We start from the raw sequence: 25622 nt of genomic DNA on the forward strand, positions 1-25622 counted from the left end.
CTGCAGTGCTGTCGGTTACCTGCAGCTGTACAAGGAAAACCCAGGGATGCAGCTGAGCCAACAACAAAGCAGCGCCCCTTTCTGATCACCCGAGTCGAGCTGGGGGACATTCCCACTTCAAAAAAGAGGAAAGAAAAAAAGCAATATTGCCATAGGGATCACAGGGCGGGGGGGGATTTCAGGAAAGGAGCGTTGCAACCACAGACAGACACGGCTTTTATCGAGTGTTTATTGTTCCAACACGAGGGACGTACACCAGGCGGCCCCGAGCAGCAGAGCCCACCACGCTGCTCTCTTTGGTTCGCGCTCCTCCGCTCCCACCCTGGGCGGTCGCCCCCCACCTCACGAGGCTCAAAGGTGGGTGAAGGACGACCCGGCTGCAGAGACCAAACCTGGGGCAGCCCTCAAGGGTTGCACCTCCATTAGAAAGAAAAAAGAAAACCCAACCAAAAGTGCACAGTCGAGGGAGGTAGGAGAGAGCTAGAAAAGGTACAAGCAGAAAAAAAAAGGAATAATAATAATAATAATAAAAACATCCCTATTCCTTCTACCGTCTCCATAAGGAACGTCTGAGTTCTGCCCACGCTGAAGCAATTGACGTTCAGTAGTTGCTGTGGAGGAAAAGGAGCCGTTCTGCTGTTGGCCAACAGAGATGTGAGGACATCCAGGCCTTTATGCACCACTGGGAGACACAGCGACTGCAACAGGGCCCAGGAGTGAGCACAGAGCCCTGGGCACAGCGGGCAGAGCCTCACCCTGGGCAAGACAGAACACAGCGGCTCTGACTACAGATGCAGATTAACAACTAACACCACTTTAATGCAATACTGCTGGAGAGCCCGAAAAATCCAAGGAAAAAAAAGAACCCTTTCTGTACTATGTACATTACATCCATTTACAGAGTTGGCCAGTACTGTGTACAACATATAAATACATGATCAAACAGATGCATAGAGGATACTTACAGGAGCCAAATAATTCACTTTATACATCCAAGAATGAAAATATATATATTAAAAAAAAAATAATAATAATGAAAAAACACTGCTTTAAATGTTAAGATGATGGTCACATAGATGCACAGCTAGACACTTGCAAGTGGTCAGATGCTGTCATGTTAAGGTCCTCACCGCAGGGCTGCAATGCAACGAACTGAGCCTTCTCGGAGCCTTCCTGCACTGATATGTGCCACGAGTTCAGCCATGCAGCCCCACAGCCACGCACAGCCCTGCAGGGCAGGAGCCATTCCTTTGGCACGTGCTGCCTATTTCTCTTCTCGTGGCTCCATGTGTGGAGTGCTTTGCTGCTCACCATGTCCAACCGCAGCACTGGAGACCACGCGGGGCCCTGCCTGCACTGCCGTGCTCAGCACACAACCCAACCATGGAGGTGGCAGAAGGAGAGAGTGGAAGACTGTAGGGGCTTACCTAGAGCAGCCCTGAAATAGAACACACCCTGTTCCAGTTCCTTTGGATGCATTGATCTCCTTTCCGGAGGGTCCACGGGTGTCACAGCAAACTGCTTCTCAGCATCAGGCGTCAGCTTCAGCGCACATCCCAGGGCACAGCCAGCACGTCCACCATAGCACAAAGCAGAAGGATGGCTCCAGTGGGGCACGGCCCACAGAAATCAGGGTGTCGCGGTGAGCAAGGAAGGGTTTCGCACTGTAGATATCGTTGAGTCAACTCTCCTCACCGAAACAAAGTATAACAGCGTTCCTACTATAAACGGGATAGTACTCTGTGTACGGGTTTAGGATCAGTCGTTATCAAAAGACGCACACTGAATATACAACCTGTCCCATGGCCATAATTTATTATCTCACCACAAGGCACAATACACAAAGCTTAGAGGGTCCTATACAGTCGTCGTGACAGAACGCCCCGCAGCCTTTACACATGATCATGGCCTTAAGGCTGCACGAACACTTGAAGGATATTTCTTCAACGCTGCTGCTATCAGCAAACATCTGCACAGAAAGGGACGCATTATGGTTTGCAGCAAAGTTTGCTTTGTGGGTTAGCTGCATCATGCTTCCAGCAAGGCTTCTGGGAAAAGCTGGAGCGCTGGATGAATAATTAAAGCTGGTGGAATTGAGCTGCAGCTTAGAAAGCTTCCCATAAAACGCTTGTTTGATATTCAACTGAGAGGGTATGGAAGAAGGCTCCAAAGGGTGATTGTGTCTTTTTCCTGCTTCCCTTGAAAGCTTCAGGAACGGCAAGTCCATCACCAGAGGAACACCCTGTGAATGCTCCCTCGGCTCCGTGGGGTTTGGTGCTGCATCCTTCTGGCTCTCCCCACTGTTCTTGGTTGGGCCGCCACATGCCAACACGTTCTCATTTTTAATTCCTCCCAGGGTGTTCACGTGCTGCTTTGAAGTCCACTCTTCCCTTGCAGCCGGCATTCCTTCTGCAGGCGCACAGCTTTTGGTCAGTGGAATCTGTTTGCTCGGGGCCAAGGCTCCCATGGCTGAAACCTGATCCGAAGCCTTTGAGTGATGTAGCCTAACACTGGGGTTGCAAGGAAAACCAGAACCAAAGAGCTTTTTGCCTTGAACTCCAACATAATTCTGATTGACCGATGTATTCCCCATCTGATTTGGGCTGAGAGAATCTGCATTTGGAGATAAAAACGGAGGCTCCGGAGTCGGGTTCAGCTTCTCAGGACTTTGATTTGTGCTGATATTTGTTAATGGGTGATGCTGTGGCACCCGATGGACCTTAGATGATTCTTTTTGCTCTTCAAAGCCACAGGAAGAAAACGTTCTTTCCCGAGGGCTCGTGTCTTCAGGCTTCTGAGAGGCACTTGCCACATTTGCCAGTTGGTCTTGGCAGCTTAAAGTTAAGCCAATTTTGGAATGTTTTTCTGGAACAGGCTGATTCTCCACATCCTCCGCTCCAGGCAACGCTGCTCCTGACCCACACGTCTTCTCCTGGGGATCTACAGAAGGTCTCACTGGGTGGAAGTCGTCACCCCTGGTTATGGCATTCGTCTTTATCTGCACATCTGGGGAAGATTCTTTAACAAAGTAGCAACTGCTATCTCTCTCCATTGACACAGAGAGGCTTTCTGACGGCTTGTCTGGAGGCAGCTGTGCACCTTCCACCTTGATGTTGGTGTGAGATTCCGGGAGAATCTCTTCCAGCAGACGGTTCCCCTTAAGCAGCTGCTTCACCAAAGGGCTGCTGGCATCAGAGGATACGTGCTGAGCAGAACCCGATGGCCTCTCAGGCTCTGGGGGCAATGGTGCATGCAGTCCCCACCTCTGAGGCAGAGGTGCAGTGCTCACTGTGTCCACTGAAGGGAAGTCCACAACACAGGGCAGACTGCCTGCTTCCAGAGATGATTTTGAACTGATTTTATCACATTCCTCGGTGCTGCTGTGACAGAAGGAGCCCTTCCTAGCTACCTCCCCACAGCTGAGGTTTCTGTAACATATCTCCATCTCCACATTCTCATCAGCCATGTCAGCTTCAAAATCTGAAGCGGTATCTGTTGATTCACTGTGTGTACTCCGTACTTCATCATCTCCACCTGCCTTCAACTCTTGAGTCTCTCTCAATGGCTGGCACTCGTCTTCTGATTCTGTTCTGAGGCATCTCTCCCTCAGTTTTTCAGAGGTTTCTATCCTATTCTGAGAAATAAAGCCATCACATAAAGAGGATTTCAACAGAGATTCTGCACTCTGTTCCTCATTGCTTGCTTTGCCGTCAGTCTCTCTCCCTGCCTGCATGTGTGCGAAGTCACACAGTGCAGGCACTCCTTCCTCTGCTCCAGCAGTCACTGTTTTGGAGTCACCACTATAATTTTTCATGCTTTGTTCCACAAATGTTGTTTCAGAGCCATTAAATCTGAATCTCGATATCACCTTCGGCTCACGGCATTCTTTACCACTTGACGGCAACTCCGGCAGAAGAGCTGGATGACTGGTGGAATTTTCCTTTACGTCAGCAGGATAACCTGACTGCACAGTGGGAATACTGACACCTCTGAGTTCTGACACAACCCTGCCTTCTGCAGGGCCAATCTCAGCTCCCTGCGCCTGAGGACAAGACAGACCAACTGCTGGAGGAACCACGTGCATCACCGTTGTGCTCTGCCCCTCCTGTGAGGCAGCACATGACGAGGCTTCAGTCCTCGCACTGCAGAAAAGCTGCTCGGGGCTCTCCTCTGGCCTCTCCAAAGCCATGCTGTCCAATGCTGATGCAGTCGGAGCATCACAGCACTGCCCTCCAGGTGTGCCATGGCCTGGCTGAGCTTCCCCTGAGCCAGTGCCTGCGGCGCATTCCAGAACGCTGCTCTCCTCACTCTTTGAAGAAAAGGAGTCTTGTTTCGAGGAGGCGAAGGAATTTGTGCTGGCTCCCCCAGAGGCTGCCTCAGAGCCGGCCTGCTCCCCATTCAGACAGAGAGACGAGAGTAGTTGTGCTCGCTGTAGATCTGATGAGCGCTTTCGTCGAGTTCTCTTTGATCTTCTACGCCTGCGATGGCTGCTGGGTTCTCCTCCTCCCCCCTCAGTGTTTCTGCCTCCGCCGGGGCCTCCCCCACCACCAATGGCGGCTGCAGCAGCTTCTCGCTGGGCTCGGGCCTGCAGAGCACGGGCCTTAATGTCTGCGAGAGTTCTGGCCCCGCTCCTGCCCCGGGCGGAGGGCTCCGTGTTGGGGATGATCCTGTGGCATATCTGGTAAGCTGGCTGACCTTTAACCACCCAGGGTGGTTTAATACGTGAAAGTTGAATCTGAAAGAAAAAGAGAAACACTCAGTTCTAACGCACGGACCTTTTTTCAGACAGCAAAATGCATTTTCTTAACATCTTCTTATGGCAATAGTTCATTAAGGAGTTAAAATTCCAACTTAAACCCAAATTTTGGCAGAGCAGTGGCAGGGCTCCCTTAACCTCTGCTTATGCACTCTGTCATGCGGGACATAAAGCTCACTCGCTATTAACACTGCTTTACCAGAGCCAGCAGACAAACACGAAATGGGTGCTTTGCCTTCAGACCTTCACAAATCAAAATGGTCTCCTTTACATCAGGGTGAATGCTCTGAAGCTAGCAAGATGGATGCCTCCAGTTGAAACAGCACAGGTCTAAAGGAACACTTTTCTGCCCCCAGAAGAAAGGAACGGGGAAATGACACAGGATAAAGAGTAGGACTTGAAGGTCTCTTTCGCAACGAGTCAGCTGGTTACAGGAAAAATGATTTCTGCATCCACAGAAATTATAATTAACACAGTAAGTCAAGGTTATGCTGCACTGCTGCACAGAGACCTTGGGATGATTTTCCATCCTTTGCCCTTCTAAACAAGATAGTAAACTGGGGCAATCAGAGGTACTCAGCTGGCTCTGCCAATGAAAACCTTCCACTTCTGCTAACATGACAACACTTGACATTTTAATAATGTTTTGATGCTACTAAGCGTGAGAGCCCTGAGATACCAAGCAGCTATAATTCTCTTTCCTACCCGGATGGGTGGGACTTTTGGCTCCTCTTTAGTAGGCTGTGGCTTTTCTGAGTGAACACTTTCAATTGTGTTACGAAAGGACTGACGATCTTCAAGCCGGGGCTTCTTCTCGGGGAAGGAGGCAGAGGCAGCCTCCTCAAAGCATTTCCTCTTCTGGTCCTTTGGTTCTCGAGCAGAGCTCTCCTGGGACAAGCAGGGAATTCTGTTTGCAGTTGCCAACGACAGATCTTCCGATTTACTGTGCAATTTGGAAGTCTCTGGAGAGAGATGCAATTCTGAACTCTCTGGCTTCAGTACTGCAGCAGAAGCACTTGTCAGGTCATCTTTCTTCAGGTCCACCTCAGGCTTTGTGTCTTTGTGAAGAGAGGAATCCGGTCCCACAGAAGCAGCCTCTTTGGAAGCCTCTTTTTGCTCAGAATCACGCAATTTGTACAGGCTCCTCCTGGCCCTGCATCGCAGGTCGGCCCGGGATCGCTTCTTGAAGTGCCCATCCCTCTGCCGCGTGGAAGGACCGCGTGGCAGCCTTGTTTCTCCTTTAACAGACAGTGCTGTCCTGTTCTCAGCGTCTTCTTGCACCAAATTCTGCTCCTGGGACTCCTCCTGGGTCAAGCCCAACCTATAAGGCAAACGCAGAAACCAGAGAAAATCTAAAGCCCATCCCAGTTTAAGCATTTCATCTATTTTTCATAGCGGTACCGTCACCACTATACATAGTAACATACAGATTACAAAGCGGAGACTCATCAAAACCTCATTAAGTCAGCCTGCAATGAGATAATCTGTGTATCTGCTATCCCACATTATTGTCACAGGGAGCAAGGGAAACAGGAAAAACATAAAGATCTGTGATGGAAAACAAATAATATTAACTTGTCTTCAGACAACAAAACAGGTGGGCAATAAAATTCTGCTCTGACCAAACCAATTCCCCTGAAGAAACCACCTTCTCACATATCCAAAAGCAGAACCACACACTGCCACCTGCCTAAGCATTAATAAAAAGGACAGACAAGGCAGAATTCCTTACTTTTGTCCATAGTAGTCCTCAAAGAATTTCTCCTTCCACTGCTCCACCCTCTTCTCCTTTTCCATCTCCTGCCGAATTCGAACTTGCATTTCATGTGTGAATTCACCTACAGGGATTGAAGATGCTGAAATCCAGTTCCAAACAAAACTGATTTTGCAAAAGCAATCTCTATTAACAGTACAGAAGTTATACATAAGGATAGATGCCTTCCACTCTACTATGGATCCACATATGCTGCCTGCAACCACTTAAATGCAACAGTCACAAAGCCTCAAGTAAACCTGGAAACTAAACACTGTGCTTTACCAGTTGTAGGTCACCACTCAAGGAAAGGTAAGTCTGTCACTGCTTTACACCTCCACTATTTTGTTCTGAATATCCCTTGGATAGGAAAATGAAATCTATGATTTTAAAGGAAGATGAAGATAAGCTAGGGGCAAGACAGCCCCATACACTGCCAAGTCAGACAACATTCCCACTCACTAAGTGGGACAGAAGAAAGCCCATGAAACAAGTACCTTTTCTGCAACCACCTGAGAAAGCAAAGCGACTCACCGTCAGCCAGGCGCTCCCTCCAGCTCTGAGCAGCATGGGTGAAAAACTCATTATTCAGAGCGCTGCCACTGAGACGCATCAGCCCATCAGCCCCAACCTTAGGGTACAAAAAACAGGACAAAGAAAACAGTGTTTCAGCTGTTCTGCCAGAAAGAGCCAGTAAGGTGAACAGAAAACAGCCATGTGCTGCACCTTCATACCTGTCTATCAACTTCTGGAAGGAGGTAAAGAAGCTGCTGCTGGAAGTGCGATGGGAGTGCGTTAAAGGTTCTGGAGTTTATCAGAGCTCGCAAGTTTGTATTGACAAGAATGGAACCAGGTGTTTCAAAGTCAATATCCTCACCCCTGTTTCGTTTCATTTGCCCTGTAGTTTAAGGGAGGCAAATAAGATGAACATTATTGTATAAAATTGTTATCAGCATTATGGGCAAAGAAGACACCACAACAGACCACACTGTAAACTACTGCAGCAAAAGGAGTAAAGACTGTAGCATTCAAGCATGAAGAACAGCTTCCTCAATCATGCCAATTAATACTAAGCATGCAATTGGAATTGTGACATGAGGTCACAATGCTGTCACATACAGACACAGTTCTCAGTGCTGTTCTCCATGGCAGGAAACTCTTGAACAACTGGTTCACTAAGTTTGGAGAGGAAGATCCAGACCAAGAGCCTTCTAAAGAAATAGTTTTCTTTGCTCAGAAATACAGAGACATCAACACTGCTGGCTTTTATGGCCAATTTTCTCCTGACTGTAATAGAAGCACTTACCAGCTGTGGGCTTCCGGATACCTCTCAGCAGCTGTGGAGGATCCCTATTTATCTCTGTTCGGCTGCGCAAGGTGGCACTGCACAGAGCCAAAGAGCTGCTGCTGCTGCTGGATGTGCTGCTGCTCTCCCCATCAGCATGCCTTCCTGCAAAGCCTAAAAGCAATGGGATTTTACAAAAATAGGCAAAGAACAGGGGAAGACCAACTTGCAGAGGAGCTTTAGCCCATAAGAATTATCTGCTAATACAACAGTTCAACTCTTACAGGTTATTGGTTCATTGAGACAAATGTACCCCCAGTAGCACAACTCAGTCACGTGTACTGTCAGCAAATGTTAAAGAAGTCCTCAGGCAAACTTTCTATTGGGGACCACTGATTAAAAGCTAACCATGTGTTTATAAGAATCATCAAGACAACACCAAAGCTCACCAGATGCAGACTCCATGTGTGCCCCATTTACTTTCAGTGGCGTTAAGACAACACGTGGCAGCATTACACCTGTCTTTCTCTTTTGTTTGGTTGTCTGTGGGCCAGAAATAAAATAAACACAAAACAAAGGCACAAAGACACAATGGTAAGGCAAAATAATCTTCCAAGCAACGTATTTCCCAGGTAAAGAACCACCTAGCTTCTAGGTAAACCTTCAAGTGTCGGTCATCAACTGCATTTACAAACAGTAGAGAATTGAAAACTTCCAAACTGAATGATTCCTAGGAACTCCTCACCTAAGGAGACACAGCCCCACCACTCTCCCTGAGGGACCAGGTGTGCACAGATACCTGTCACACTAACCCACACTAACCTGGAAAGCTGCCCTTTCTCCTACCTGCGAGGCTGTTCTGTTGCTCTCCCTGGCAGTAGATGGACCCTTGCTCTGAGATTCGGTGGAACAGGAGGCGTTAGAGGAGGTTTCGTCAAGAGACACTGAAACAGACGCGCCCTCAGTCAGACACAGAAGTAGTTACTTGCAGCTCAAGATGAATGTTATTAGACACTTACCATCATTATCACCACTCACAGTGCTTGTTTCGTTGGACTCACAGCTTTCTGCATCTGCTGTATCCTCCAGTTCATCCCCTTCTGGCACAGACAGGTTCCGAGACCACTGCAGGGCATCCTTCTAAATGGACAAACAAAACTCAGGTGGCTGCAGTCCTCCTCCCAGTCCCCACCGTTTAAACCAAGGGAGCTGTTGGTTTCACAGATACACATTTTATTTTAATCTCCTCCCTGTTTTAACTCTTTTGATGCAGAAGGATATTCCTAAGAATGTTTAGGCTCCTACTGGAGCAGAAGTCATGTGAACCACTAGCAGACTTTAAAGATATTTCCAAGATGAATAACTCAGATATATCTGAAGTACATATTAGTGACTTTATACCATTCCTGGGAATCAAGCAAGCAGTTTCTAAGGAAGAGAAATATCTCAATCTTCATATCTCATCCTTACCAGTAAAAGAACAGGCATCACTCAAGAAGCCAGCTACTAAGATAGCAAGCCTGGGAGATGCATTTACTAACCATGCAACCTAAACCAACTCAATTCCTTCTGTTTTTTCCCCCCAGAGTGTGACAATTTAACCAAATTTTCTGATGGTGGTAAAAGAGTTGCAAATGGAGTAACAGACAAGATATCAGTTGTCTATAAAGCTGATATTCATCAGGGAATCCAACAGTACAAAATAACACCAACGAAAAGCCTGAGGCATTTTCAACACTGGAGATTACTGGGATAAAAGGCTAAAATAAAACATTTCAGAGAGAACTCTGAATGAGAATATATTTTGCTATCAAGATTTTACTTGTAGCTACAAGCTCTCAGACCAACATGATTTGCTGGTTGGCCACGTTCCTTTGTGGCTCTCGATGAGTGAAACAGGACTATTTTGGTTATCAACACCTGAGTTGAAAACAAAAAACTGGAGTAAGGATTTATCTTGCTTGTGTAATTCATTAAATAATAGGTGGGGTTGAAAGGAATGTACCACATATGGATGAATATAGCAGAAAGGTACAAAAGCTACGATTAAATAATGAATTCCAGACACACTTTCACATGATGATCTCACATGTAGCACACTCAGCTCCTATGATGCTCAGCGACAGTTTAACACTCAGCTATGCATAACAAGCAGAACTCACAGCTCGGCATTCAACCAAGAGCACAGACTCAATATTTACCTTCAGTGTGAACAGGCTGATCCGTCCGGGCAGTTTGTAGAAGAGCCCATCGCCCCCCCTGGAATTGGAATGGAGCATGGCGTTGAGGCAGGCCAGGGGAGAGGTGCCACTGAAAAACAGGAGGGCACAAAAGGGACTCGGTCATTTCCAGAAACGGCCTTATCAAGAAAACAGCCCAAAATGAAAGTCCTGTTTAAATCAGCATCAGTTGCTGACGGAGGGAAACAAAGATGAGACTCATTATCTTTATGGGACAGGCACTTCAGTAAGAATAGTATTACTGTTTCCCATTCTGACCTGTACGTTTGCCTCAACACATCACAGCAAAGCAATCTGCAGAGAACAGGAAACGTTAGGCTCATTTTAAAGTTACTCTTGGTCATTTTTAGTTATTTCTTTCATCACACGTTTCCTCCCTTACTCCGCTTGTAATTGTCAGACTTGGATTGATTCTACTAAAAACCAGATTTAGTCAGCAGCAGCAAAACGAAAACAGAAACAGCAAAAATGGTACACATACATAGTTCTGGAATGTCTCCCCTGACAGAACTCTGTACTGGCAGAGCTGGATGTAAAAGGTCTGATGAACCCACTTGACAAGCCCTTTGCAATGCCCCAGTTTTGCCATTCATGACCAAAGCAACCATCCTACACACACAGCAGTGGAACTTCCATGCCGTGTAACCTCATGTTTTCCAGTAAGTCACACAGGGGCACGCAGAAAGCTACCTGAAAGAGACATTAAAGCAGCCCTGTTTTCACCGTTATTAAAAGCAAAACTGAAAACTGGATGGAGACAAAAAGATATCAAAGAAAGTCATCCTCATACTGAAAACTGAGCTCAGAATCATTGCTATTTCCACTCTCAGTGCATTTGGGTTTTGGGCGTTGATTCACAAGCCTCAGCAGCAGACGAAAATCACCCTCAATCATTTTTAGATACCATGAAAAAACCTCCCAGCCTTCTGGCCTGTCAGACAGTGCTTTCCATTTGGTACTCAGCAGAACATTTCAAGTAAGCCAGCCACATTTCTTGAAATGGCAAAAAAAAACAACCCACCAAAACAAAAAAAAACACAGAAAAAACAGATTCTTTTTTTTTTTTTTTTCCCCAAAAGGAGGGAAAAACAAATAGAACTTTTCCAGGAGGAAGATCTTGGCTCTACTGCTGGGTGCTGACATCCCAGCTTAGCCCAGAGCCCATAGGGCCGCTAAGGAATGGGTCCTTCCAACAGGTTGGGGTCACCCCCAGACCACGACAGCACAGCCTCAGTATTGATTCAAAGGGAAAACCCCCTCCTGAGTCGCTAAGCCTTTTCCTTCAGGAAATGCATTTTCAGGAAGGGCTTCTATTCATGTAGCAGGAAAGCCTGCTGCATATTTAGCTAGACAGGATCACTGCCTGTGTCCTGTGAACAATTACACCGGGAAGAAAACAGGCTTTTCTTACAGCAGAGAGTTAACAAGGGGAAGGAAAAGCAGACACCCCAAAGGAAATCCACTGACAGCCAGATGAGCGATGAAGAGGACATATCATCTGTACAATGTCAAGAGCCACGACTACATAAACAGTGCTTTCGCAGAGCTCAGAAGCACTAGAAGTGCCAGCAGAGCACTGTAAGATACAGCGATACCCTTCTGAGTCTTCTAAAATGTCCTAAAATGTAACATCTGCTCTAGAAATGAAGCAGCAGAGGAGACAGAAACTATTACCAAACTAAGCCCAGTAGTAGAAGGCACCAGGAGCTACTTATGAGATAAGTATGCAGGTAAACAGTAAATCAGTGCAGTCTGATCAGCAATGGGCACTTATTCTGTAATAGATGGATGAAGGGAACTCTGTAGGTTACCAAAAAAATCCAAGGAAAAAAAAAACACACAGTATTATAAATAATTGTATTGTCAACTGAAATCACCATGCTGGAAAGGGAAAAAAGGAAGCAGGAAAGCAGGCTGGGGATGAGGCAGAGTCACACAGAACGGCTCGGGCCTTCTATGCAGCCTGCTCCATGAACACGCCGGGTTTTACATGAGATCATCAATACTAACCTCATTTCCTTCAGTCCTTCAGCCTCTATGACCTGCAGAATCTGCTTTGGGGTCATGGGAGCATCTGAGTAGTTTTCCAGCACCTGAAAAGATAGAAACCCCAGGTGTCATCACAAGCTTGTATCTATGTCCACAGAACTGCTCAATACGCCAGGGTTCAGAGCCAGAAATACACCTCTTGGAGCTTTATTTATCTACAGAGGTGCTAAAAATTTCAGGTACTTCAACATCATAGTAAGCAGAACAAAAGCCTTGACTTCACCACATGAAAAGCCAGGGGGAGCTTCACTAGACTCCAACATGCAATATCAATTTGCTACCAAACAGCCTTTAAAACTGTACAGCATAGTAGTTAGAGACCTTTAGTGATGTAAAATGTTCTCCCAACCATATGCCTTCCTACCTCCCAATAAGGAATCCAGCATTTTTCTGGCAATAAAAATATTACTGGGCAACTGTGTCATTCCTTCCTTGGCTTACAGCGTTCAGTTCATCTATCAAGGGGAGCGCGGTGGGTAAGTGTTGAGAAGGGGAGAATTCAGGATAAGATAACAACAGTGGTAAAGGACATGGAAAAAATGATGGGTAGGTGCTAAAAAAAGGTGTAAACCTTGTGCCTTCGAAGGAAAATGAGTCAAGTCAGACACTAAAAAGGCAATAAAATAGATAACACCTTGTCCTTCTATATATCATATGAAGAACAGAACTGCAGCTTACACATGAAGAATTAGGCTGACGGGTATATCTGTTTTTAAGGGCTGTGGGAATTACTGCTCCACAGTACCTGGAAGAACCTCGAGGACTCAGAAAGAAGACTGGGTGTCCCTGCAGATACAGCCTGCCTCCATCTCCACCCCATCCCTGGGTCAGAAACCCAACCCTGAGCTCTTGGGCTCTGAGCTTCAGCTGTGTTTTCTGATTAAGGATTTACTTATAGCCACCCTATATGAAACCTTCAGGTGTTTGAAGATGACAAGAACAGGTGTCAGTAAGCTGCTGGGGAGCACCCACATACCCTGAGATAACATGCAATGAAAACATGGAGTTTAAGGAAATGATCAAAGAAAGCAATAGGCCAAACTCAGTGCAGCTCCATCACACCTCCTTCCACTGACCACAAAGAATCTGTAGGTCACCATCTCTGTGCCTTCCTCACACCCCAATGGGACAAGCACTGATAAGGGGACACTGCAGCCACGTGAGAGCCACAGAATGGGACATTCCTGCCTTGGAAAACAAGGGAATCCTTCACAGCTGACAAAGTCTCTCTCAAGTGTCAGACACAGCCTAAAACTGAACAGAAACGAGCACTTACATAAAAGAACCTGCACTCTTGGGAATGATTTCCACTCAATAGCTACGTACCACTGAAGGGGAGTGAGCTCACACACCTCCAGCCAGCAGCATCACCCCCTACCTGCCTCATTGGAGGGGATTCCAACAGGATCTCCACCAACCCCAGCTATTCCCTGCCCAGAGGAGGTGCCTTCCTCCATCATCTGTAACACAGAGCTGAGGCTCCTACGTTGCCAGTGATGGAGGCTGAACCATAAGCAGTGTGGGCACACAGCTCTGACAGTGCCCATCAAATAGTGCCAGGGTTCCAGACTCATCTCTAAGGGTTTGTTTATAAGGATATGCATAACATTAGCCCTGTAGGAGCAGCAACACTAAAAAGCACTTTTACCTGTGATTCTTGGAAACATGGAGAGGAATATGAAATCCAGCAGCGCACGTCAGAAAGGAAAATTAAAAGCATTTTGACAGGGAGCATTTGGAAGCCTAGTGTTAAATAAAGATCTATTTTGAGTGGATTTACAATCAGTCCTGCAAGCTGGGAGTGCAGCTATGCAACTGCAGGTGTGTCTAAGTGGATAATCTAGCAGGAGATGGTTCTATTTCTGGTCCTTCAATGGCTCCGTGATGCTGCTGAGGACCTGACATCTCTGTGCCAATACCCGAGGTGCTGGCCCAGGGGACACAAGAGAAGCCATGTCTGGAAGGGGATCTTCATGGCTTCACAGGGGTGAAGATCACAGAATTATCAAGGTTGGAAAAGACCTAGAAGATAATCTAGTCCAACCATCACCAATACTTCCCAGCTAAATCATATCCCTCAAGATATGCATCAGGAAACAGCTGCTCAGCCACACACTGAGTGCAGTGCTCGGGGCAGTCCAAGACACTGAGTTCTTCACCCATTGGAGCTCAGGATTTCAGAACAAGGGGGATTTGATGCCACATGGCCCAGTGCTGCTTGCAGCCCAGGCTCAATGCTGCCCCATGGCCTCACAGAACCGGGACCTCATAGAGACACAGCGCAGCTCCACGGTGCCCAACTTCTGCCCATCTCCAGTTTTTCAAGCCAAAGTCACAAAGGCCAAATCACACAGAATCACAGAATGACCCAGGTTGGAAGGGACCTCAAGGATCATGTAGTTCCAACCCCCCTGCCTGGCAGGGGCACCAAACATACACCTTTACTACATCAGGTTGCCCAGGAGACCCCATAGATCCCCATAGAGACCCCATAGATCCCATAGATCAGGTTGCCCATGGCCCCGTCCAACCTGGCCTTGAACACCTCCAAGGACGGGGCATCCACAACCTCCCTGTGCAGCCTGTTCCAGGCCCTAACCACTCTCCTAGTGAAGAACTTCCCCCTAACATCCAACCTAAATCTTCCCTCTTTTAACTTCAAACCATTTACCCCGTGTCCTGCTGTGGGAAAACAAAATCCCGATCATTTTTCACACCCAAAGAGACGTGAGCTGCAGCCCCCCGAGCTCACAGCAAACGATTCCACACGCGTTCCCGAGCACAACCCTCCCGTTTGATGGGGTTGATGGGGTTGATGTGGGGCTGAGGCCCGGCCCGCAGCTCCGCCATGTCCGCACACAAGGCCCCCCCACCCCCCACCCCACACACACACACACACACACAGGCCCCTCCGCCCCCCGTTGTCCCGCCGTCCCCCCCCCGGTTCGGTTCGGTTCCTCACCAGCCTGGCGGCCTCGGCCCACGTGCGCTCCTTCTTCCTGCGCTGCTTCATCTCCCTCATCCTCGTCCCGCTGTGAGGGCGGCGGGCGGCTGTAGGAGCGATAGAGGCGGCTGTGGGAGCGAGGAGGGAGGAGGAGGAGGAGGGAACGAGCGGGAGGGCGAAGGAGTGAGAGAGAGAGAGAGAGAGAGAGAAAGAGGGGATGGGCGGGGAGAGCGGCGGGGGCGGCTACGGGAGATACGGGAGGAGACGGAGCGGGCCCGACATAACAACGGGGTCAAAGGGCCCAGAGCGGGGAGAGGCGACGGCGGCCGCGATGGGACACACAGAGAGAGGAGAGACGGGAGGAGTTTGAAGGAAAACAACGCGCGGGGGGTGACGGGAGATGTAGGACGAGGGGATGAGGAGACAAGGCCCCGCCCACACTGGGGGACTACAGATCCCAGAGGGCACCGCGCGCTGCTGGGTATTGTGGGGCGGGAGGGGAAGGAAGGAGGAGGAGGGGGAGGGTTGTGGGGCCGTAAAGCGGATGGAGATTAATGGGGGCACGTTACATGATCCGAATTAACACGGATAGAAATACCGGGATGGGATTCCTCAGTGCAGCCTTACAATACCTGAAGGGAACTTACTGCCAGGAGGGGAGTCAACTCTTGGAAAGGGCTGACAATAGCAGGACACGGGGAAATGGTTTGAAGTTAAAAGAGGGAAGATTTAGGTTGGATGTTAGGGGGAAGTTCTTCACTAGGAGAGTGGTTAGGAACTGGAACAGGCTGCACAGGGAGGTTGTGGATGCCCCGTCCTTGGAGGTGTTCAAGGCCAGGTTGGACGGGGCCATGGGCAACCTGATCTATGGGGAATCTATGGGGTCTGTGGGGTCTCTATGGGATCTATGGGGTCTATGGGGTGTCTATGGGGTCTCTATGGGGATCTATGGGGTCTCTATGGGGATCTATGGGGTCTCTATGGGGTCTCCTTGGCAACCTGATGTAGTAAAGGTGTATGTTTGGTGGCCCTGCCAGGCAGGGGGTTGGAACTACATGATCCTTGAGGTCCCTTCCAACCCGGGTCATTCTGTGTGATTCTGTGTGTGATTCTGTGTATGGGATGGGAGCAGCAGCACCGGGACCACCGGTGTCATAACAACAGGAAGGCCGGCAGCACCAGCAGCACTCGGGGGGGTCCCAGCTCAGCTGTGTGTGTGTGTGTGTGTGTGTGTGTGATGGGAGCAGTGCCCCTATAACGCTATAAAGTCATTGGATCTGTAATAAGGACCTTAAGGAAGTCCTGAGTGCTGCTGCTCTGGATGCAAAGATCCCATTGTACAGATCACAGCGATAAGGATGTGAAATGTCCCTATGAGAAACGCTGTGCACAATGACCGAGGGCGCCTTGCAGGAGTCTGATGGATTTCCTGGCTTTGGCAGTGAACCTGAAGCCCAGATGGTTCAGATAACAGCCAGCATGATAACATCCAGCTTGGCAGCAATGTGCATTACAAGCTTTGACCCAACACTCGGTATGTAGAGCTTCAGATAAATGTATTTCAGACTTATTTCCCTTCATATCAGTGCCACCAAGTAGCTGGACATGGGTACGTCCATCAAAACGAGGCTGTTAAACGCTCCTGTAACGATCAGAGATCAGCACACTAAGCACATCTCTAAGCACAGCTCCATCCCAATGCAATGACTAAATATCAGCTTTTATTCTTTGTTTTTTTTTGTTTGTTTTTTCCATCCTACTGAATTTCTTTCACCTTGCTAATGAGTTTCTACAGAATGAAAAGCAGAGCCTTTCTGACATATCAACCATAGCTTGTCAACGCTGCAATGAGAACAGATTGGGTTTGCACTGTAAGTTCCACCATCCCACTCCTGCCACAAGGGGAGCTTCCAGCACTTGAATTTAATATAGGATTCCCTATGGGATAGCGGTGAGTGAGGAAGGGTGAGTGTGCAAACACAATGTGGCTGCGCGTGCATACTCACGTTAAACATCCATGTACATAAAGGTATGTACATACACGTGTCTGTATATCAGGTTGTAAAACCCCCTTGTTTCACTTCAGTTCTCTGAGCATTTACAGTGTACAAACACCTTTGAAAACGTCAAAGTACAGAAGATTATGTGCTAGAAAGACGGAGGAGAGGGAAGAGGTGACATTATGCAACGAGAGCTAATTAAAAGGCTCTCTGCACATAAACAGTGCTTTATAAAAAGGAAGATTATGCCAGGTTTCCATGTTCTAGTTGAAAGAAATGTCAGATGACTGCTCTCTCAGTTATAGGCAAGCTCATCTTTCCTCCACCAAAACTAAAATATATATATATGTGCGTGTATATATATATTAATCTTGTGATCCAGAAAAGCACTCCACGAATCAAAGCAGCTGACTTAGAGTTTAACCAGGCCCACCCGGGCAGCTGGCTCACCCAGGCACCATGCCAGCAAGATGCAGAGGTGAGCTGTGCTGAGTGTTCAGTTCCTCCTGCTCATGGGGGTCAGATATAATGCAGTTCTCCAGCCTGGGTGAAGCCAACGAGCACACAAGGTAGAGTCCATATATCAGAGCATTTCTAAAACCAGGCAAGTCTCCTTAGACACTCACACATGTCAGTCTGGAGGAAGTCATCAATGAAGGAGAGGAAATAGGTAAGAACATTCATAGGATGACAGCCAACAGCAACCAGAAAATGTAACATCCCAAGTCTCAATATACAACAAACTAAAACTTATGAATGAGCTGTGCAACACTAGACAGGGACACCTTCTTGTCTTCAACATGGCAGCTCCATCTCCCTCAACCCTGCCACACGAGCCTGCAGCTTTACGGTAGCCTGCTTAAGTCATAGGGCAGCTTGCAGAGAGACCATTAAAAGCAGGAGTTCTTCCTCCCTTGTTTTCAAACTACAACCCCTGGATTTAGTACCAGAATCCATTATCCAGACTTGGCTACGTGTGCTTTCACTCCCACTGGGCCCTGCCTGGTCTGGGAGGTGCAGAGGAAAAGCTTCTAATATGGAATGGGTGAAGCACAAAGGGTACCATATATTGAAGCTCCTTAGACACCAAGGGAGAGGACCATACTTACAAGAACAGTGCACTCACAGACGGCTTCTTGTCGTGGTGCTCTACCCTCAACCCAGCTTACAGGGGAGAGCAGAGTCAGCCCTATGAGCCTGATCAGAAGATAGCTCCATGCCAATGCTACATTTCCTGTGATCAGTGGCTGATCTGAGAAAATTGCCATGCACCACATCACCGTTCAAAGACTCTGTGTGGATACTGGTCTCAAATACAGGGCTAAAGATGGAGGTAACAAAGAGGAAGCAAGCTGTGGAGCTGGCACTGGAATGCAGATGGATTCTTTGACAAGGTGGTTCTTGTTGGTAGGGTTGTGATCTGTAGGAGGTCAGTTTAGAGGAGCACTTACTTATGCTTGTAAACAAGTAAAGGACTTCAATTTCTATTGCTTCCTGTCTAGAAAGCAACAAAATTCTTTAAAGTCCCCTTTTTGTCCTACAGTTTGAAAGGGAGGCACAGCTATCTGGTGGTGAGTGCATGCTGACAGCTGCCAATCTGCCCATTCAACTTCTTAACCCCAAATGATGATGCCAGTCTTTCAAGCAGGAAGAAGAAAAACTGTGCACCTAGTCAAGTTTGGGTGGATCCTCTGCTTTTTAACCTCATTTGATTCTCACTATGAAGCTCTGGAGCGGTGGTTCTGTTGAGATGACTTTCAACTCTGTCTTCTTACTGCCCAACAAAAAAGCCAAGTGCAGCAAAAGGGCTAGTGCAGGAGGAGAGACGGTGACGCTGTGAGGTGATCCCCATGCTTCCCATTGCTTCTAATACACTGTAACGTACCTCATGCATTTCTGATTTCCTAACTAAAAATCTGTTTCCTACAGAGGCCAAATGCTGAATTGCAAACACGTATCTTCCTGTGGCTCAGTGTACCTGGACTGGCACCAGTCAGTTAAACAGCAAAGAGGCCACCTTCAGGGGGAAAGGGTTGGAGTCTGGCTGGGAGGTCTCTCTGCAGGTTTTTACTTGTCTCTGCTCTCAGAAGGCAAAAGCTGTTCACGCCCTGGAGAGGAATTGCTGGTTTTACTTTGGAACCAGCCCTCGGGACTGTGGGTAGAGCTGAGAACTATGGGTGCCTGCTGAAGAGGATCCCCCTGATTTCCTTCCAGTTTTAGGCCTGAAGAAGTAAAAATGAAAAAAAATAAACAAAAAGCCCCAACAATGTCACCTGTTACTTGTCAAAATTTATCTTCCAAAGCTGATTTTTTTTAAACTGGATTTATTTTCTAACCAGTCCCAGCTTTCTCTACTGCCCTATGTTCCTTTCTTTCTATCTATCTCTGCTTTACAGCCAAGTTAGCCATAGCTTTACTGATAAGAGCTGTAGACAGAGAGCAATTGTATCTGTAACTCTCCCATCTTGTCTACTTACTAAAAATTTGACTCACCTGGATTTTGGCTTTTTATTTGAAGTGCTCTCAAAGGTTGAAGCATCCACCTGGATCTCGTCTTCATCCTGCAGAGCTGCTTCTAGAGCAGCCTGAACTTTGGGAGCAATGGCTGGACCTTCATAGTCTCTTGTTGTTCGGCTGGGCATGTCAAGTTCCAGTAATACAATATTTTCTGCCTGTAGAAGTACAAGTGGAATCAAAGTCTGTACGCTTTCATACAAATAGTTTCTTTTCCCTCTGGAAACTTATTCTGCAGGACTTTATAAATGTATGCAAGACACTCCGTACAACCCATAGAAGAACTAACAACCCTCTGAAATTCACATTTCTCTGATTATGAAGGTGAATGCATGAAGGCTGTAACCACATCTGGGCTTACCCTATACCGAGCCTCTGGACGAATCATCATAGATGTCCTGGCATGCTGGCTCAGCGGCCTTTTGTATCCTACGGCAGACACTGGTCTTTTCATCATTTGCTGGTTACTAGAAAAAAAACACATATTCAGGCTATTACACACCAAAAATGAAGACTCCTCTTGGAGTTTATGAGGTAAAACATTTGGAAATGTATTTCAAGCGAGCAGAAACCATCTAGACTGCATTTCCCAGAACAACTCTTTCTACAGTATTTTACATTTAAATGTTGGGCTCACCTAGAAGAAGTTTTTCCAAGCTGTATATTCCTATTTTATTCAACCTACTTAGATGAATGAAAACTTTGTTTTATAATACAGCAAGAAGATAAGAAGTTTGGAGGGCCATTTTAAAACCATGATTCTCTCTGATGGAGTACCTTGTTTTTGGCAACTAGAGGGCTTTATATGACCTACAATTTGATCTTAATTAAAGAATTAGAAGTACACTCACTCCAGACGGGTTATGGGATGCAGTTTCCACTGGTCTTCCTCTTCATCAAAGAAGGACCTATTCATGATCTTATTCTTTTCTTCCAAAGGAATAAAATTTTCAATAATCAGGTGCCTGCATACAACCACAAAAATGGGAAATACACAAGAAACACAGTGAGCTGATGACTCTCTCTGCTCCTCTCCTGTGAATTAATACAGCCCTGGAAAAGGGAGGAATGTTTTAGCTTTCTCATGTTTAAATCTTGTTCTGCAAGCATTTGAATTCAGTCCCTCCTTTCACTCCCCACCCATAGAAACAATCTGTGTTACAGTTGCTGGCAGGCAATGAAGTGAAGGGACTTACTTTAGCTTTAGTTCCCTCGTAAGCTCATTCTGGGTCTGTTCCAGTTCCTGGCGCTCCTTGATGTGCTCTTCTTGGAGATCATGGATCTCTGCCTTCACAGCTTGCAGCTTGGAAAATAACTGGAACAGACCATGGGAGCCAAAGTCATAAATTGCCAACGTTTCTCTCAGGCTCACACACAAGCTGATTTTATTTCTAACCCAGGCGGTATGGAGTCATTTTCTTTTTACCTTTTTAAGTTTCTTTGTCTTTATATCCACCTCTTGCTGAAGAGAACTATAGGTCTCCTTCAGCTCTAGTGTTTCCTCATCCCGACTTTCCATCTGCTGCTGGATTTCTCGCTCCCGACGTTTCTGAAGAATGTCATGTACAATATCAGAGACCACAATTACATTGCCACCTCCAGGCAGACATGCACGAATCCAACACTCAGGAGGTTTTTACTTCCCTGGATTCCAGGGCTTTTGCTTTAGCTTCTAGTTCTACCTATCACTTGCCTTAGAAATACCAGAAGCATTAGCTCCTCCTTGTCTTTATTTTGCTGAAGGGTCTATCGGAATCAGATAGTGTGAATAAGTGCTCAAGCTTTAATTAAAGTAATTAAATGCTGTGTTTTTCTTTTTTAATCAATTCATACTAGTCAGAGAATCACCAACGAGGAACGCATCACAGAAAATAAGCTTGTATCATCACTTAATAAGCACCCATCTTGAGTTAACAGCTGAACTGTCAGAGTCTGAGGCCTTCCAATTATTTCTTCACATACACAGATAGGATATAAAAGTTTCATGTGAAAAACTGGATGAGAACTATAACAAGCCTCTCCAAATTTCACACAACAAATAGGACACAAGCCATTGCCCCTTCTTTTGAAATGAACAATTGCCATTAAAGCAATGCCAGGGTTAACCCTGTGCAAACTTTCTTACCTTTTCTCCTCATACAACATTTTATAAAGGTTCTGCAGGTAGGTTTGGGGTTTTTTGGTACAAAGTAACTAATGTTGCTGCTTGTACCTGTTCTGCAATCTCCTGTCGTTTCTGTTCCAGGATTTTCTGCTGCTCGTTTGTGTGATCCACAATATTTTTCCCTCCCACCAGAAGCTTGCTTTCCATTGCCTGAAAGAAAAACACAAGGTTGTAAGTTTCCCTCCTGGACACCAGCTAACAAGTCTTTCCTCCAGAACCCAACTTTCTGTCTCTGTACTTATCCAACTTCTTCACGAGGGCACCTCCCTTAACATTCTCTTTTAAGCCATTATTTTATGACAATGGCTATTTCTAAACATCCCTACAAAATGTAGGGGTTAATGAAGCCATAGCTTGCTTAGAACTACACACTCCTGCAGCGTGGCCTATCTAAAGAACTAAAATGCATATTCTCATGTAAAAAACCTTGCTAATGATATGTTGCACAATGAAGCATTGTTTGTTTCACAGCTTGCGATAAGATGTATCATCACGTTTTATTGTGCAGATTGCTGGAGATTCCACAAGATCAGCACAGAAGAACAATGCAACAACTCATGAATATTGGAGAACGGAATTAACGGTGGAAACTAAATGAAATCTTCTGATCAAACACAAATCACTATTCTGGAAATATTCTGGAAATATTTTTCCAATTTAAGCAACCTGCTGTTCTCCCTGTAGCATAAACGAATTGTTTGCAAGAAGTATGAAAGCATGGCAAAGAATTCTACCTTGATTTTAGCACTCAGCATTTCTGTTGCTTCCTTCTCTCGCTTCAAGTCCTCCATTTTCTTCTCCTTCTCTTTCAGCAGTCTCATCTTTTCTTCGGCTACCAAGCTGTGATCCTCAACAATAGCTTTCTTTTCAATCTCCAGCTTTTCTTGTTGCTCTCTCCAATAGTCATCTTTGTCATCTGCTTCATCCTCACCCTCTTCAGTATCTTCCTCTTCTTCCCCGCCCTCTCTCCTCCTTTCCCTCCTCTTTCTTTTGCCAATAGACCGTTTTTCCAGCTGTGCCTTGAGTCGAGCAATTTCTTCCTGGAATTCACGTAGCAGAGCATCCTTGGGATCCTCATTCACTCTTGGCTTATTCTTGATGTTTTTGGCACGATTGGCATACCTCAGCGTCGTGAGAGTCTCCTCTACATTGTAAGAGGCAGGGCCTATGTTGGCCACCATCACGGTCTTGGCATTGCCACCCAATGAGTCTTGGAGTAACCGAGTTAGCTTTGAGTCCCGGTACGGAATGTGTGTGCTTTTGCCATCTACTAGGGCAGATATAACATTGCCCAAAGCTGAAAGAGAAAGATTGATTTTCGTAGCTTCCTTTAACCTTTCCCCCTGTGCTCCAGTCTTAGCTTGGCGCTCGCTGCCTGCAAGGTCTACCAGGTTGAGTTTTCCAACACGGATATGATTCTCTCCATCAAGTCCCAGCTCACTGCATTCAATAGTGATCACAAAAATGGCGTGAGATCGAGAGCTGTGTTCATTCATGTTGGTGGCACCAACGGAGCGATTTTGGTTTCCCACGTTCATGACATGCTCTATCTCTTTGACACTTTTTGTAACGAAGGAAGACAAATCCTTAACATATACACCTGTGTCTGGCCTCTCTTTTAACTCCAGCCTTTTGGATTGATCCTTTGATAACAAGTCTCTGATTTCTTCTTGGTATATTTCCAGATAAGAAGCTCTAACTAAGTACTGCTGATTTTGAGATCTAGAGATGTGGGTGAAGATGTGATCAAAAGAATTGGGGATGACCCCTCTTTTTTCAGGATCACCACGCACCCCCTCCATCGTGTAAGTTTTCCCTGTTCCAGTCTGCCCATAAGCAAAGATTGTCCCGTTGAAACCTTGCAGAACAGAGTCCACAAGAGGTCTGAAGGTCTCATCATAGAGTTCAACCTGTTTGGAATTCCAGTCATACACAGCATCAAAAGTGAAAGTTTTAGGCAGTTCATGAGATGTTCCCCGTGGATTCTTCACCGACACCTGCCCTAATTTGACATCCACATTAACAACCTTCTCATACGAAGCTGTCTTCTCTTTGCTGTTCATCGGCCGGCATCGTACCACCACCCGAACAGACTCAGAGCTCTTTAACTTAGACATGACAGCACGTCTGTGGCTGATGTGATCTGATCGACAGATGATCCAGTGCTAGAAGCCTAAAACAAGAACAAAGGAGGAATAAACAATGGCAGTTTTCTACAGATGACAATTTTGCCAATAGTCAAAGATTCAGCTCATCTATTCAAGCAGAATTTTGCCTGTTTATGTTCTGGGGGATTTTGAAGAATTATGTACAACATAAAAACCTTAAAAAGGCCTGAGCTAAGAGAGTAGTATTGGCCAAAGCCTGTCTGCCAATTGGTATCATGTAGCTTTTTGATGTAAACCTCCTCCTTTGAAAATCCAGTACAGAGTTGCTGTCTCCATACTGCCTGGAATACAGACTGAAAGGGAATCAATCAGGTGCTGCGATGAAGTGTTTCACCCACCCACCAAAATAATGTGGTATTTTCTGAGTGACCTTTTAACATCTCCAGTGTATTGGAGAAAACCTCTCATTTTTAGGAGACCTTTATTTTACAATTAACTCACACATGAAGTGACGTGGTGCATCATCAGGACCATCCTGCTACTACAGGCTTACAACCTACACCCATTATTTTCTTGAAGCAACAGAAGTGCATTGGAATGCCACCCAAAAGCTTTTCATGAATTAAAACTTGTGACGTTGCTTTCTAGAAGCCTACTTACAGCACAATGGATGTTCCAATGGGCAACAGCAGCTGTGAGGATTCAAAATAACACCACTAAACAGTTTGCCCATTTCCCATCCCCTGAATGTTTCCACACCAGGGAAATCTGCTGTTATTTTCCTGCTCTGTCAAGAATCAAGAGACAACGATTTTTACACCAGAGTTTTCACACAGCCATGCAATCAAACTGGCTACAAAGCAAGTTGTTAAGGCAGCCAGATGTAGCACAGCCATTGTGTCTGTTAATATGGTCAAGCAAACCAGTTGGGTGAGTACATCATTGCAGTGAGCTGCACTCCAACACCGACCAACAATGAAGAGGTCACTTAGAAGAACGCACAGCTCATCCACTTTCTGAGAACCCAGATACAGCTCAAGGTGTAACAAATACATTTGGAGGTGGACACCCAATGACCACAGCAAGCAGCAAACTGAGCATAGCAAATCATTAAGGAAGACCTTCAAGATCCCCAACACACAGTGCCGACTGACCACATCCCTCAGAGCCACATCCCAATGGCTCCAGAACTCCACATCTCCACATCCCCATGGCTCCAGAACGCCTCCAAGGACAGTGACCCCAGAACTCCCTGTGCAGCAATGCCAACACATCACTGCTCTATCACAGAAGCTGCACCTAAGAAGCACCCAGCCTTCAGGGTTGGACCAGCCGATCTCCAGAGGTCCCTTACGAGCACTGTGACTCCGTGCAGCTTCCCATAAGGGAGTGCTGTATGTGATGGGAGCATCACCCCGGCCATCAGCAGCGCTCGGTACCGGGCCCAACACACGGCGCCCATCCCGGCCCGCAGCCCCGTGTCCCATCAGTTCTCACCTCACTACAGACACCCCCCAAACCCACCAACCGCCTCCTCACGGCTCGAGTCTCCCCGATCTCGGAGCTGACACATCCCGCCCGGGCCGCTTTTGTCCTTCGGTCCTTCCCTGCTCTATTCTGAGCACGGAGGCCCAGCCCAGCCCGCTTCGCTCCCTCTATCACCTCCAGCCCGCTCGGCCCGAGCTCAATCCCGGCCCTAAGGGGACACCTGGGCCCACCGGGCCGGGCCGCACTCACCTGCGCCGTCACCATGGAGCCCCGCGGCCGCCTCCTCCCGCGGCACCGGAAGAGGAGCGGTAGGAATGGCCG

At 46.9% G+C, this 25622-nt stretch overlaps 2 protein-coding genes across 4 annotated transcripts; both read right to left on the reverse strand.

Moving 5' to 3' along the window:
• Nucleotides 1–211: 211 nt before the first annotated feature.
• Nucleotides 212–15375, reverse strand: ASXL1 (ASXL transcriptional regulator 1). The gene is made up of 12 exons (XM_015881881.3): nt 15046–15375; nt 12045–12127; nt 9996–10104; nt 8814–8934; nt 8641–8738; nt 8244–8337; nt 7816–7968; nt 7244–7407; nt 7044–7140; nt 6489–6594; nt 5462–6077; nt 212–4735 (listed from the first exon to the last, which is right to left on the reverse strand). The coding sequence occupies exons 1-12, from the start codon at nt 15103–15105 to the stop codon at nt 1817–1819; spliced, it is 4620 nt and encodes a 1539-aa protein (XP_015737367.2). The 5' UTR covers nt 15106–15375; the 3' UTR covers nt 212–1816.
• Nucleotides 15376–16726: 1351 nt separating this feature from the next.
• On the reverse strand, nt 16727–25608 carry KIF3B (kinesin family member 3B). Of its 3 annotated transcripts, none has more exons than XM_015881776.3 (9): nt 25551–25608; nt 22440–23878; nt 21754–21855; nt 20968–21090; nt 20738–20856; nt 20393–20506; nt 19903–20008; nt 19521–19699; nt 16727–19249 (listed from the first exon to the last, which is right to left on the reverse strand). In XM_015881776.3, the coding sequence occupies exons 2-9, from the start codon at nt 23820–23822 to the stop codon at nt 19156–19158; spliced, it is 2220 nt and encodes a 739-aa protein (XP_015737262.2). In that variant the 5' UTR covers nt 23823–23878; nt 25551–25608; the 3' UTR covers nt 16727–19155. The 3 variants fall into 3 exon arrangements, with proteins under 3 accessions (XP_015737262.2, XP_032304502.2, XP_015737264.2); XM_032448611.2 differs by lacking the exon at nt 25551–25608 and adding an exon at nt 24474–24600; XM_015881778.3 differs by lacking the exon at nt 25551–25608 and adding an exon at nt 24315–24334.
• Nucleotides 25609–25622: the final 14 nt, after the last annotated feature.

This window comes from Coturnix japonica, chromosome 19 (genome assembly GCF_054131305.1).
Source record: "Coturnix japonica strain WE chromosome 19, WE-NBRP24, whole genome shotgun sequence".
NCBI lineage: Eukaryota > Metazoa > Chordata > Aves > Galliformes > Phasianidae > Coturnix > Coturnix japonica.

What these genes read in the sequence shown, in the direction of transcription:
- ASXL1 (XM_015881881.3), bottom strand. Translation starts at nt 15,105, where the DNA reads ATGAGGGAGATGAAGCAGCGCAGGAAGAAGGAGCGCACGTGGGCCGAG. An exon ending in GGGCCGAGGCCGCCAGGCTG is followed by an intron (nt 12,128 to 15,045) that starts GTGAGGAACCGA and finishes CTATCTTTTCAG; the next exon opens with GTGCTGGAAAACTACTCAGA. An exon ending in GAGGACTACTATGGACAAAA is followed by an intron (nt 6,078 to 6,488) that starts GTAAGGAATTCT and finishes TTTGCCTTATAG; the next exon opens with GTTGGGCTTGACCCAGGAGG.
- KIF3B (XM_015881776.3), bottom strand. Translation starts at nt 23,822, where the DNA reads ATGTCTAAGTTAAAGAGCTCTGAGTCTGTTCGGGTGGTGGTACGATGC. An exon ending in ACGAGGGAACTAAAGCTAAA is followed by an intron (nt 20,507 to 20,737) that starts GTAAGTCCCTTC and finishes GGTTGTATGCAG; the next exon opens with GCACCTGATTATTGAAAATT. An exon ending in GTCCAGAGGCTCGGTATAGG is followed by an intron (nt 19,700 to 19,902) that starts GTAAGCCCAGAT and finishes GTACTTCTACAG; the next exon opens with GCAGAAAATATTGTATTACT.